Here is a 12837-nt window from a genome sequence, read left to right on the forward strand (position 1 = left end):
ATTGGCTCTCCTACCTTCTGGGAGCCAGTGCTGCAAGTGCACTGGTAGCCTACGGCTTCAGTGTCAGTTGATACTGTGAGTCACAGCTGCTGGCCTGCTTTCTAACTGCTCGCATAGCACCATTTGTTTCCTGTTGCACACAGCTTCATATCAGACTAGAAAAAATTACCAGAAAAAAAAAAAAAAGCTAGACAATCACTCAATGTAAAACAGCGCTGCCAGGGCATCTATAATTTTCACTGAAGTCAGCAAAACCTACAAGTTAATAGGGTCAGGCCCTCCCTTTGCAAGAAGCAGTAAGTATAAATATAAGTAATTTTTTAAAAGCCCTTGCAGCAATGGTGAATTTCAGCACGAATGCAAGCAGCGCTCATGCTCGCAGAAATGATGATCTGGCACTGGAACTGCAAAATGAATGTCTCCCACATTTACCCACGGAGCAGAGCGCAGGAAGATGCACGCACACCGCTGCTTTCTGTCAAGGAGCCGGGCAGCTAGGACAGCCCGGGAAGGTGAAGCAGAAAGAAAAAGACAGGCCGTAACTTTAAAAATACTGATGTTTTCCATACTGTAATACAGTCTCTTAAGTAGTGTAAGAATGTGGCAACTTTTCACAATTCCTTCTCAAAACAAAGTAATCCACAGAAATTGCCGAACTCTGGAGTCAGTCAAACAGTTTTGCTCAAAGCAAAAAAGAAAATTAGTGAAACATTCAAAATTGCTTATCTGGACTTTTTCAAAAGGATGATCCACTTTTTCCATCTGAAATAACATTTTTCTTCAACATCTTGGCAAGACTGTGGTAACTTCTGAAAAGCTCAAAATCAAAATGAAACATTTCACCTGAATGCATTTTTTTAAATTTTCCAGTTTGCTTGAAAATTTAAAGTGTCTCCTACTCCTGCTCAAGTCAAGCTCTATTTCTGCCCTCTCCTGCGGGGCAGGCAAAAGATAAAAACACCATTCAAGGCACTGTGGGTGGTGGGAGCCTCAGTCTTTGGCAGTCCGCAACATTGCATGGCAGGGACACAACTTGAAGCAAGAGCTCAGCCAGTGGCATGAATGGGAGAGCAGACTTAAGAGTAACACATTAAAAAAACTCCCAAGTTGGCAAGAAGGAGAAGGAAAGAGCACCCTTGCCAGAAGGAAGCAGCAGTGGTCGGGCAAGGCCTGAGCCCTGAGGTGGCAGACAAATGCATCTGGTTCAAGTTCTGGGTGGCAGAATGGGAACGTTACATGACTGAGCTAAAGCATCAGGTCATGCCCACAGGAAAGCACTGGGAGGCTGCGCCTTCCTCTCGCTCAGAGGCCAGGCTGCGCCGCACTCACAGGAGGATCCAGCACACAATTATAAAATCTGTCCGTGGCACTGAGCTACCAAAAGCCTGCTCTGCAGATGCCCAGTTTCTTAAGGAGACTCCACCTTTCACAAGAAGCTAAAGCTGCTCCCGTAATTACTAGGTTGACTCTCTCTCAGTGGCTTCTACCAAGGGCATCTTTGGTGACAGCCCCATTGGTACAAAGTTGACATCTGTCCATCAGGATATCTTCCCCCCCTAGCCTTCACACAGAGTGGCAGGAGGTAAGTGTTTGATCCTGCAAACAACCTATGAAGTGTTATCTGATAAACTACGAGCATAAACTAAGATGCAATCTAGCTGCCACTGAGAAACGCCTGATTGCGCTGCAGCTAGATTGCCGAACAGCCATCAGATAACACAAGCTGTGAACTCCTATTTGAGATGAACCAGAAATCTAGAGAGATCAAATTCCATAGGGTTTTAGCGATGGTACCACACCACCCTGTACCAAGCCCTGTTCACTGACCAGCCAATGCCAGTGTCTTCTTCCTTCTCATCACCTCTTTCAAGCATCCTCACTCAAAAAGGCAGGTTATACTCTTGACAGTGATCTTCTAAAATTGCAGTCTATAAAGGCAATACAGGGTAAAGCATTAGGCAGAGGCAGCACCACAGTTTTTCAACAGCAGCTTTTGACCTCAGCACCTTCTTAGACTGAACAAGAGTCAGCTGTAACGGGAATCTCTTTACCTGACTGCAGCCTGCCAAGTCTGGCAGTTTAAGGGGGTTCTCCAGGCTCTTTAGGCAACAGAGACAGGACCTGCCAAGGACAGTTTAGCCCACCCCGATGAGAAACCTCTTTCTTCCTCACTGACTACAGAGGTACAACTCAGTTTTGACTACGTGACAGCCTTGACTGCCCATCTGAAATGAGGGGGGCATGAATACTGATGTATCACACACATTCTCTGATCCTGATAAGGTCAGCAAGGGACAGCTATTTAAAATTATTTATTGTAACCCAATCCTCAGACTAGGACTGAGTTCCCTGTTTGTAAAATGGGAACAAGAACACTTCCCCCCATTGAGGAGATGCTAAGATCACAAGGAATTCAGATTGTGCAGTGATGAGGGTCATACTGACACCTCAGCTAGCTGTATACATGAGGTGCTTTAAGTGCCAGCATAGGAAAGTTTTATCTTCTGTGAATCTGGATGGCAAGAACTGAACATAGATGACTGGCTTAGAAAGACAGGTTTAGTGTGTTTAGGTTGTCTCTTGTGATTCCCAAGGACTCCTTTGCTTCTCTGCCCCTCTTTGCATAAACACGACTACACTCCGCTAGTCCTCAAACTTTCAACAACTCTGCACTAATTATGCCTTGCCATTTGAGCAAGGGAAAATCATCTTTGTTTTGACAGAGAAGAAAGTTAAGTACCCCAGCTGTGACTTGCCCCACAGGCAGGCAGCAGCTAAGCTAACTCAGGAGGCAGTTGATTTCCAGCCTCATGCCCCTGCTCCTGGGTCTCTGTGTAACTGGTTTTTCACTCTCTTCCTGTCTCAGCTTCTCAGGTCTCAGTGTTTTACTATAGTGAGAGTTTGTGGGCTAACAGAGATATCTTGAAGATTAATTGTTCTCTGCCTAAGGACAAAGATCTCCACTCTGTTACAGATCCTGTGTTTCAAGGGGTTTTTCTTACTCCTTCCCCCCTTCCTTAAATATGTTTTCATCAGCAGGATGCAAGTTCGATTCATCCAAGCCTGGATTTCTTTGCCTATATTTTGAAGTCTCAAGTAACAGGAGAAGAAAATTCAGCAGTCCCAGAAAAGAAGGGAAAGAATTTCTATTTGTGTTTAAAGAAAAAAAGTCTATGACCGTAACCGCTATGGCCTAGTATGTTTTGGGGGGATACCAGTTTGATTCCAGATAGGGCAGGCAAGAAGGATACCTGACGATGCTAAGTGCTGTAGAGCTGCTGCAGATGCAGAAACCTAATGGCAGATCATGTAGCATGCCACAAAATGCTGGAAGGACATATGCAAATATTTTTCTCTTCAGCCTGCATGCAAAAATGCAAAAATATGCACCTCACTTTCTGCCACCTCTACTTGAACTGTTAATTTAACCATGCAAAAAATGACACTGAGTATCATTGCACTAGTGCGGGACCAGCCTTTAATGAAAAAAAAAAAAAAAAAAGAAAATCTACTCTCCAAGATTCAAAAAAATGTGAAGCAACTTGCAGCTTTAAAGGTGAAAAAATTCCATAGAGTGGCAGGGGGAGAGCTGTAATGTCACAAGTGCCGTGTATGTAGCTGTGATATTACACATCTTCTGAACCTGCTGTCATCATGAGAAATGCCTGACAGACAACAGCCCAGATCTGGGCAGGAAAACAACTTTGTTAGCTTCAGGAAGGAGCACGGTGCAGGCAAAAAAGGTCACATTGCACGATCAGAGCCCATATTTGTAACTAATACAGGCTAACCTCAGGATTTAGTGTTGAATCTTTCCTATGTTGTCTTTTTTTTTTTTGAATAAACCCAGAAATGAGAAGTATCTACTGATTGCTGTATTAATTTAACACCTGTTCTAATTCCAGAGGATTAGTAGACTCTTTCCTTTTTAATGAGACTTTTTAAAATGTCAAAACTCCTTCCTATTCAATAGCTTTTATATTCTTGCACAGGAGAACTATTCTTTTCAAAAATCTCATATTTTAATACACATGAAGTAGTTTTTGTTTTATCCAAAAGTCAACAGACAAGCAACCAAAAAAGTCTGGCCCAGCTGGAACAACGTACCAAGAACAGCAGCCAACGACATGAGACTGTTTTGCTCTGAGCCTCAATTACAATTCTCATTGCATCTCTCTGGTGCCAGAAGAAGCCAGCCCCCTTCTTCTGCCTCTCCCACAGAACTGGAATAAAGCAGCAGAAAACGGGAGGTGTTGTGTCTTCAAAACATAAGTTAACACCACACTTTATCTAGCCTACTCCTGATATTCAACCTACAGCTCCTGGCAACCCAGCATACAAAGGTATTCCACCGCAATCCCTCTGCATCCCACAACATATAAGCAAGAGAAATCCCTCATGATCACAACACAGATCCCAAGAGAATCTTACAAATCGCTTCAGGTGTACTTGTAGTAGATCATATTTCCTTAACAGATCTAGTAGATTTCAAAAGGTTTCATTAGAAAGATCCCCTAGAGTCCTAATAACACTGTCTGGATCCAGCAGTAGTCCAATAATCCCTTCCCAGAGAGGATGAGAACGTATCTATTTGTAAATAATACCCTGCAGAATTCTCTGTGGAGAACTAGAAGGTGAGGAGGTGAAGGTGTGCGTGGTGGGGAAAGCCTGAGCTGACCGACATCAGTCACACCTTCTGCTTGTTCATAAACCTTGATCTACCATGAGAGCTGCCCATTGCTACAGCAGAGAGAAATACTGGTTCCTTATAGCTGCAGTGCTTCGATCTGTGGACAAATGGAATAGTTGTGCACAAAAACAGGCCCTTTGCCACGGCAGAAACAATTACAGATCCAGTACAAACTGGGAAACGTAACTGGTGTCTTCCCAGGTTGTAATGTACAGAACTACATGCTCAGTCTGCATCATACCTTAGCTGGTGGGTCCTGGGAGCAGCCTGTAGGCCAGCACTCTCTGGAGAGCTGCCTGCACACAGGCATGTTGCTCTGAACTCAGATTTCAAACCCTCTTGTAACTTCGGGTGTCTGTGCTCTTCTAGAAAAGGCTGCATGCTCAGCATCACTCACATGACATGCCCGCAGCGCAGCTGGGCTACAAGGAGGGGGCCAGGGCTTGCCCAGGGTGCTGAGACCCATCCAGGGGACATAAGGGCGAAGTGTGGGGTTGTGTAGCTACCTTTGCAGGTAACCTCTGGCCTCCCTTCTTCCACCCCCTCAGGTGAAAAGCCAATATATAATCATTTCCGCACTTGTTTCCTAAAAGACAAAGCAGCTACCAAACTCAGACAAAACCCCATCAGAGTTAGGGTTCCACAAGTTCCCTTCCTCAGCACGGTGACAGTGCAAAGAGCAAGGACATGATTAGCAGAGCTGGGCTCCCATCCTGGCTCTGCCACAGAGCTGCTGTGGGACTTCCCATCCCCTGGGCCTCAGGTCTCCCCAGCACTCTCCCTGTCTGGGGTGTTTCACTTGTGAGCTCTCTGGCACAGTAAGATCCTGATCTCAGCAGCTGCTCTAGGTACTGTAAATAAGGATAAACACCATATCACCTTCTAGACACCTGTCTTACCATCACAACACATCATCACACCACCACAATAGGCCAAAGCACATTATTTAGGACAATAAGGCTGAGATATATCAGATGATGGGGAAAAATCGAGTATTACTACAAATAGCCTGTGGCATACTGTGTGGAGCCAGATCAGAATGACAGGTTATTCATTCCAGCTGAGTACTGGCCCCACGCTGAGAGCCTGCACGGGTTCCTCTGCACTGTGTTGCCCGGTGCTCTGGGAAGATGGATTACCTTTGGTGACATGCCATCGTAACGCATACAGACCCAGGTCAAGCCTGGTGCAGTGTCCTGCTGCCAGTTCCTCCTCAGAAACAGAAATGCCGTGGCAAGCAGGGCAGAGGTATCTCAACAGCTCCAGGGAAGGCAGCTGTAGCTGGTGAGGCCAACTGGGACACCGTGCTGATACTGGTGGCTGGCCCTGAGCACACAGCCCTCTGGAGCACAGCACCAAGAGCCTGGAATTGGCCTCGGTGGCAATACAGCTGTGTTTGTGCAGAGCTGCATCTGAGTGGGGCTTCACAAAACAGGTTGAGCCTGAGCCACCCAAAAGTGGCTCTTGAGGGAGCCAGGCTGGATGTGTGCACCCAGGACACACAATTGGCAATTCTTATCAACAGCTCACAGCTGAAAGAAAGCTGCCAGCACTCAAGTGTTCTCGCTAACCTGATCACTCCAGTTTCAGATATACTGCCTCTGTGGTGCAGAGATCTCAAAGAAAAACTGATGTCCCTGAAGCACATCACAAAATATGTAAGTAACATGGTGCATGTGAGCTGCACATGGAGTTGGTAAAAATCTGTATTTCTAGTGTGGGAAGCTAATTGTCATCTGAAATGGGAAGGAACAAATGTAGACCCACTCTGAAGAGCAAGGCAGACTGGGGCACATGGGTAGCATGGGCATTTCCATTTCATTTTACAGAGCATGCCCATGCAGCACTGGCTGTGTTGAGAGGATGGGTAGGCTACAGCCCCCACTGCCTCCTAGTAAACCCATGCCCACTTCTTGGGGCTGTAAGAGACCATGCCTCTCTCCCCCCCTCAAAGTTTCATGATCTATATTGAGAAAACAAGGGCTGAGAGGTGGTACAGGAAGGGGAAGTGGCTCGTTCAGTATCCTAAAGCAGAACAGGAATAAACAGAAAGTCTGAAACTTCTGCCCTCAGTCCTGGTATTTTCTGGATCCTGAGACGACAACTCAGGTTACATTCTCTGGATGCAGGTAAATTGTGCTGCAATTTTAGATTGAAAAGATCCACAATGTATTGATAAGAAACTGGCTTCAGAGGAAAAGGTATTCCATGGGCTGAGGTTCTCAGTTATATAAAACCCAGCAGTGCCACTGAATTGAAGGCACACATGTTAAAGAGTGTGCCAATGGTCATAGCAGTGGACCAGAGACTAAAATCTCCACAGCAGTGGACTGGAGACTGGCACTGTGCTGGCCCAGGGCATTAGTTTAACTCCTTACATCCTTTTTCCCTCGGTGTTGGAACTACTTTGAAAAAAAGCAGTGAGTGGTGTTAAGTGCATTTTTGTGGGACCAAATAGTACACATCATCACTTACCTGGACAATTAGCTTATTTTCTTTATCAGGCAGAATTCGGTAGGTATAAACGCAATTCCGGAACCTGGAACAGATCAGAGGAGATAGGATTAGACATTGTCCAGAAGGAAATCACACCGTGGCACCGCTCCCTGTGAAAAAAGGTATTGGAAGATCCCGTGAGAAAAGGTACTGGAAGATCCCAAGACACACAGATGGCTTCATGCACAAGGGTTTTAAACATTTCTCCTTAGTTCTTTCCCTGGAGTCTGTGAACTAACACAAACCTGGTGTTCCCGGTCACTGAGACATGTTTGCAGATGTCACTGCAGAAAGTGATATCAGCATCAGCCTCAGAGTGAGTTATTCAACTCTTCTTCTGGCCAGAAAGAAAGAAAACACCAAATGGCTCTAGCTGTCAGTAGTGTGGGTGTCTCAGGAAGGAATGAAAAAAGCAGAAATCCAAAAGACACAGGGCCAAAATCAGCAACGAATGAGTAAACTGAAGGGCTAGTATGTGGATTTACTTGTGTGTGGGGAGGCGGAGAGCAGGGAATAAAAATTCATCTGAATCACAGTAAGACACCTGATTGCTAGGCACATTTTCATGCACAAATCCTAAACAACAGCCTAAATGAAAACCCATCTCCCTATCCTGTACCTGTGCATCTGTATGTCAGCCATAATGAACATTTAGTCCCAGCTAAATTCAATTAGATTCTTATTTAAGGGGGGATGGAGGAGTCTTTTGCCCAGTGGAGGGCCACAGTCACGCACAAGAACCCAAGGGAAGCCTGAGCAGTGCTGTAACATGGTAAGCATGATCTTCCTCAGCAGCTGCTGAGCTTTGTGAAGCTTGCCCAAGAAGCGTTGACTAAAAAATACATTTTTACCTTTCTCCCAACTGAACAACAGATTGATCAAATCTTTTAAGTCACCTGCAAAACACTCTTAAAACATACAATTTGGCTTTAAGCCAGCAAACGATGCTGGTTTCAACCTCTTCCTCTCAAAGGAAAAAACGAAATCCACTCTCAGACCTTCCTTGGCTGTAACAGAAACACAGTGGAATCATCATGAAATGTGGGCTGAGGTCAGCCCCCCAGCTAGGGAGATCAGGCAGATCAATAAAACATCCTCATCTCTTTTACAGTTATGTTGTGAGTCTATTCACCATATGCTTTTCAGAATCACTCCACGCAGGAGAGAGATCATCAGGATTTTAGGCAGCCTTATACAAGGAGTCACAAAGAACAATTGGAAATGAAAAGATATTACTCATAAATCATAGCTGAGTTTTTCCAGGGTGTTTGGAGGATTTTGTCATGTATTCACATGAACCTGTATCTTTTGATGGCATTAATGCAAAGAACACAGAAGAATTAGAACTGTTCGCAGAGCTCAGTACCACTTCACTAAGCAATGTAAGACCATTTCACAGGCACTTATTTGTTCACACATCTGAGGATCTGGTACAGAGCTGGAAGTCACAGCCATGACCCCCAACTGCTTTGGATTGCCACAACACTGCTAATTTCACCAAGCCCAGGCAATCAATGCCAGATGAGGATATGCCCCAAGGAAGGGCATGGGTTTTGTTTTTATCTGTCAATGCAGTTCTCTTACACCATTTCCTCCTGCTGATATGCAAACAGCGCTAAGCAGAACTGCTCATGCAGCTGATGAGAGAAAATGTGTGTGTGTGTAGATCATGAAACTGATAAAAAAAACCAGCTCAATGGCTCTTGCATCACAAGAGGACTCTCCTTGTTACCTTCACAGAAAGTGGCCCATCACACAGGCCTTATGAGGCTGCTGTCATAATACCTGTAAAGAGGTTTAAGCTGAGGACAGCGGAAAAGCAGGGAAAGAAGAGCTGTTGGGTGAGAGAGGAGTAAGGAGGAGCACTTCCTAGGATCAAAAGCAAGAAGCCTCTTTAGCAGTCCCCTAATTTAGCGCATGTGGGTGGAGAAAACTGGGACTCTTACTCCATTCCTACCCTTAGGCTTTATCTCCTCAGCATCCTGACTGTCAAGTTATGTGGTCCAAATTACTGTCACATTCCAGGTCCATCCCTAAAAACTGGGTTGAGTTCAGAATTGCTCAACCACCGTTCAGGCTGTCTATGTGGGGTGTAAATATAACATCAGGCTTAGCTTAAACATGTCTCCAAGTACTTTGTCATCTCTCTGTCCTCTCATCCAACCAGAGGAGGAAAGGGGACAAGGTTTGTATTTTCTCTTTCCTCTCCTGCTGTACGTGTTTTTATGCACAGGTGATGATGTGCATATGGGCAGCGCCTGGAAATCCTCGACAGGACCGCCATGCTAGGCATGGTGCTAAGTGTACCATGAGCAAGGCTGTCTGCCCAGGGGGCTGGAAATGGTACCTCACAGGCAGTGTCCGCAGAGGGATCCCAAAGCTGCAGCTAGCCTTTGAGGGTCATCTCTAGAAGTGGTGTTAATCCTGCAGCCATTCACACACGAACTACCAACAGAAGATCCCTTGGAGGAATGATACTGGTTCGGGTGCAGCACACTGTGAACGCTAAGCAGGCTCTTTCTGATTTCAGGATCCAGGCATTCCCCTCCAGGTAAGTTAAGGAGCCCATTTCTTGTCAATAAACTGACAGATCAAATGTTCCAGGCACAGAGGAAGGAGGAGGAAAATGGTTTTGCTTCTTGCCTTTTATGGGGCAGTGTGACCAGCAGAGCAGAGGACAGCAGTGCAGGGGGAGGAGCGTTCCTTCTGCATTTGCTGTTTCAGCTCTCTGCTGAGTTAGATGCTGCTGCTCTAAGTTTCGGAAAAGGAGGGGAGGCACTCTTAAAAGGCCCTGTAAATACACCTCCCTTACTTGACTATATTTATACAAACCTTATTTTCCTAAAGCAGCTCTTCACTAAAATCACTATTTCATTATAATAAGTGCTTTTGTTGGATTTTGACTGATTGGCCCAATAAATATTAGACCTTAGTAGAATATGACACTTCTTTTTCAGAGCAAATTTCATGGTTTTTTGTTTTCCTTATCTACACACAGTTGACACTTTCTCACTTTCAACATAATGCTCTTTTTGTGAAAACCTTCTGCAGGCAGGCTTTCAATTCCCCTCTTTCTCTCATTCTGTGTCTCCAGCCTGTTTTTTTAAACACAAGTAACTGAAGAGCTCAAACTTCAAACACCTTCCAGTCAATAACACAGCTGAAACTGATATATCTCTGAGGAAGTTTTCAGCTTCAGCAAAGCTGCCCATTTTGTCAAGATGACATTCAGAGGGAAAGACTTATTCACCACCTTTAACCCTTTCTTCTCACAAAGTAACTGCAAACCAGCATAAGCCAAAAGCTTGTTAGGTACTTTGACAGCGGTTTGTGTGACATTTCTCAGACTGTAATTAATGCCAGCCCTTTGCACCACAGATCTGGCTGCTCTTGACTGACAAGGCTGGGTGCTCCCCATTTCTTTAATCAAGCCATTCATGTTAGCTACCTCAGAATGGATTTAAGAACATAACCTTTGGCTCCCGGTTCAGAAAATCCTGGTCATGATATTGTTTCTATTTCCTGATCCCATGTCTCTCAAGTCACAAAAGGCTTTCAAAGTCGGCTGCGTAAACATTTACAATGGAAAAACTTATGCAAATGCATGTTAGTAGACCTTTTTACAGCACCTTCCCTTTCTATAATCCCCACCATCTCTCCACAAGAGTATTCTGTGTACATACTGGTTACAAGGCAAATCAAAGGGATCATACCAAAAACACTCAATGGAAGCAACAGTCTCTTCCAGTAAAATGTTCCCTGATTTGCAACTTGGGCCCTCAGCCCGTGCTACATGATTGCCCCTCCTTCCTCCTGCTTGTCCTGGCTATTCATCTGCAGCCACCCTTCTTTCTCTGCTCCCTCCAGAAAGAAAAAACTCTTCCCCATCTTATTACAAACATCTTAACAGGCAGGCACAAAGGCCCCCTGCACTTTGTGAACATCCAGCCACCAATCTCTGACAGTCCAACACCTACACTTACAGGGCCGTTACCCAGCCCCACGCTTTTCTGCAGATGAATCCACTGCAGAAGACTCTGCTGCCACCAGAAATCTGACCTCAGAGACAAGCAGTTAGACCAGAGTTATAAACAGCACCACCACCTTTGCCACTGCAAGAAACATACTTTCAAAAAGAAACTACACTTTAATATGGAGTAAGGATGAAATAAGTTTTATTAATCTGCTGCACAATGGCAGCAAAGAGGATCTGACAGGCAGAACAAGGTCCCACAGAGGCTCTTCTTGATGCCTCCTAAGCAGAGAGCAACTTTCTTCTCTCTCTGTAATACAAAGTCAAATGCCTCAGACTTCACCTACTGACCTCAATCTCCTCTTGCCCCTGCACTCCCGCCTCCAGAAGTAACACCTGCCCCTCACAAACCCAGGGCAGGAGGCCTTGCTCTCTGGTCCCCAGCCCCAACGCAGAACAGAGGGATCAAGGCTGCCAGTGCTTCTCTCCTCTCCCTATTTCCCACATGAAATATTTACCCTGGAAGCCACCACATTAATGAGGCAGGTAGAATCACCGCTGCGCTGGGTGTATCATGCACAGCTCCAGGAACTATTTCAAGCCTTTTGCTGAATGGGACATGGCATTGTACAAGCGGGTGGGTCAAACACACGCTGAACCAGAGCAAGAAAAGTGCCTGGGAGGGTACCAAGCTCAGTACTTGAGTTGTTAAATGTAAATACCTGACCCAAGTTGTTAACAGGCTCAAAGAGGTCAAGAGGTTATTTTCTCTCATAGCACAGCCGCATTATCTTTGATTATTCTCTCCTTTTGAATCAGGGGCAAGAGTAGGGTGCGCCATACAGCAGTAAAAGAATATGGGTTTGTTCAACCTGGCCCTGCTCCCAAGCCTTCCCCACCCTGTGGCCCAGTCAGGTGAAACCAGCCGTGCTCTGATGTGGGCTGCACCTTCCCAGTGGGTACAGTGGCCGGTTGCCCCCCTCTGTGCTGGAGAGGGTGCAGGGGGTAACACCCTGCACAAGCGGGGACAAAAGCATCCGCGTGAAGCGTGAGGTTGAAAGCTGTACTTACAGCACGCAGAGTGCATATGCCGAAGCAATTGACTCACTGGCCCGCACAAGGAAGCTGCCATCCTTGCCTACTTTGGAGAGGAGGTCTTCGGCTCTGGAACGAGTGATGTTGCCGTGGTACCAGCCCTGATCCATCGCTGGAGCTGGAGGAAACCTGAATGCCAATACAGGAGCTGCCAGAGCTGCCTGTGTGTCTGTGTGTAATGATCAGGCAGCTTCAGCTCACCAGCTTCCTGTTTCAATAGTACAGAGAGGGAAAGGAAACTCAGCCGCGGACAACTTCCTCAACTCAAACAGCTCACAGAGTGAGCGTGACATGTTCCTGCAGCCCCCGCTCTCCCTCTTCACGCTGCAGCTGAAGCGACTAGCAAGCCCATGTTCCCTGCTTTTCCCTCCCCCTTCACGTCCTAATACTCCGTATCAAAAAGTCCCGGCTGGGGATCTCTTCTGCTCCCTCACCGATTCAGTCCCCCAGGCTTTGGTGGCTGGACGGCCCATTTACGCTCTCTTGCCAGACCCTTCCATCTTTTTCCTGTCTGTCTGTCCTACCCACTACAGGTCTCCATGGGGAATAAATAAACCTCAGACTGATCAGAAACACACTGTGC

General features: G+C 45.9%; 1 protein-coding gene across 1 annotated transcript in view; it reads right to left on the reverse strand.

Annotated features, from left to right (window-relative positions):
- INPP5D (inositol polyphosphate-5-phosphatase, 145kDa) overlaps positions 1-12364 on the reverse strand; it is a 54490-nt gene extending 42126 nt beyond the window's left edge. The window contains exons 1-2 of the mRNA XM_009703946.1: positions 12231-12364; positions 7166-7229 (exon numbers count right to left, since the gene is read on the reverse strand). Coding sequence (XP_009702248.1) covers positions 7166-7229; positions 12231-12364 — 198 coding nt within the window. The remainder of the gene's footprint in view (positions 1-7165; positions 7230-12230) is intronic.
- Between the last annotated feature and the right edge of the window lie 473 nt (positions 12365-12837).

The sequence above is a fragment of the Cariama cristata genome, unplaced genomic scaffold (genome assembly GCF_000690535.1).
Source record: "Cariama cristata isolate BGI_N322 unplaced genomic scaffold, ASM69053v1 scaffold14537, whole genome shotgun sequence".
NCBI lineage: Eukaryota > Metazoa > Chordata > Aves > Cariamiformes > Cariamidae > Cariama > Cariama cristata.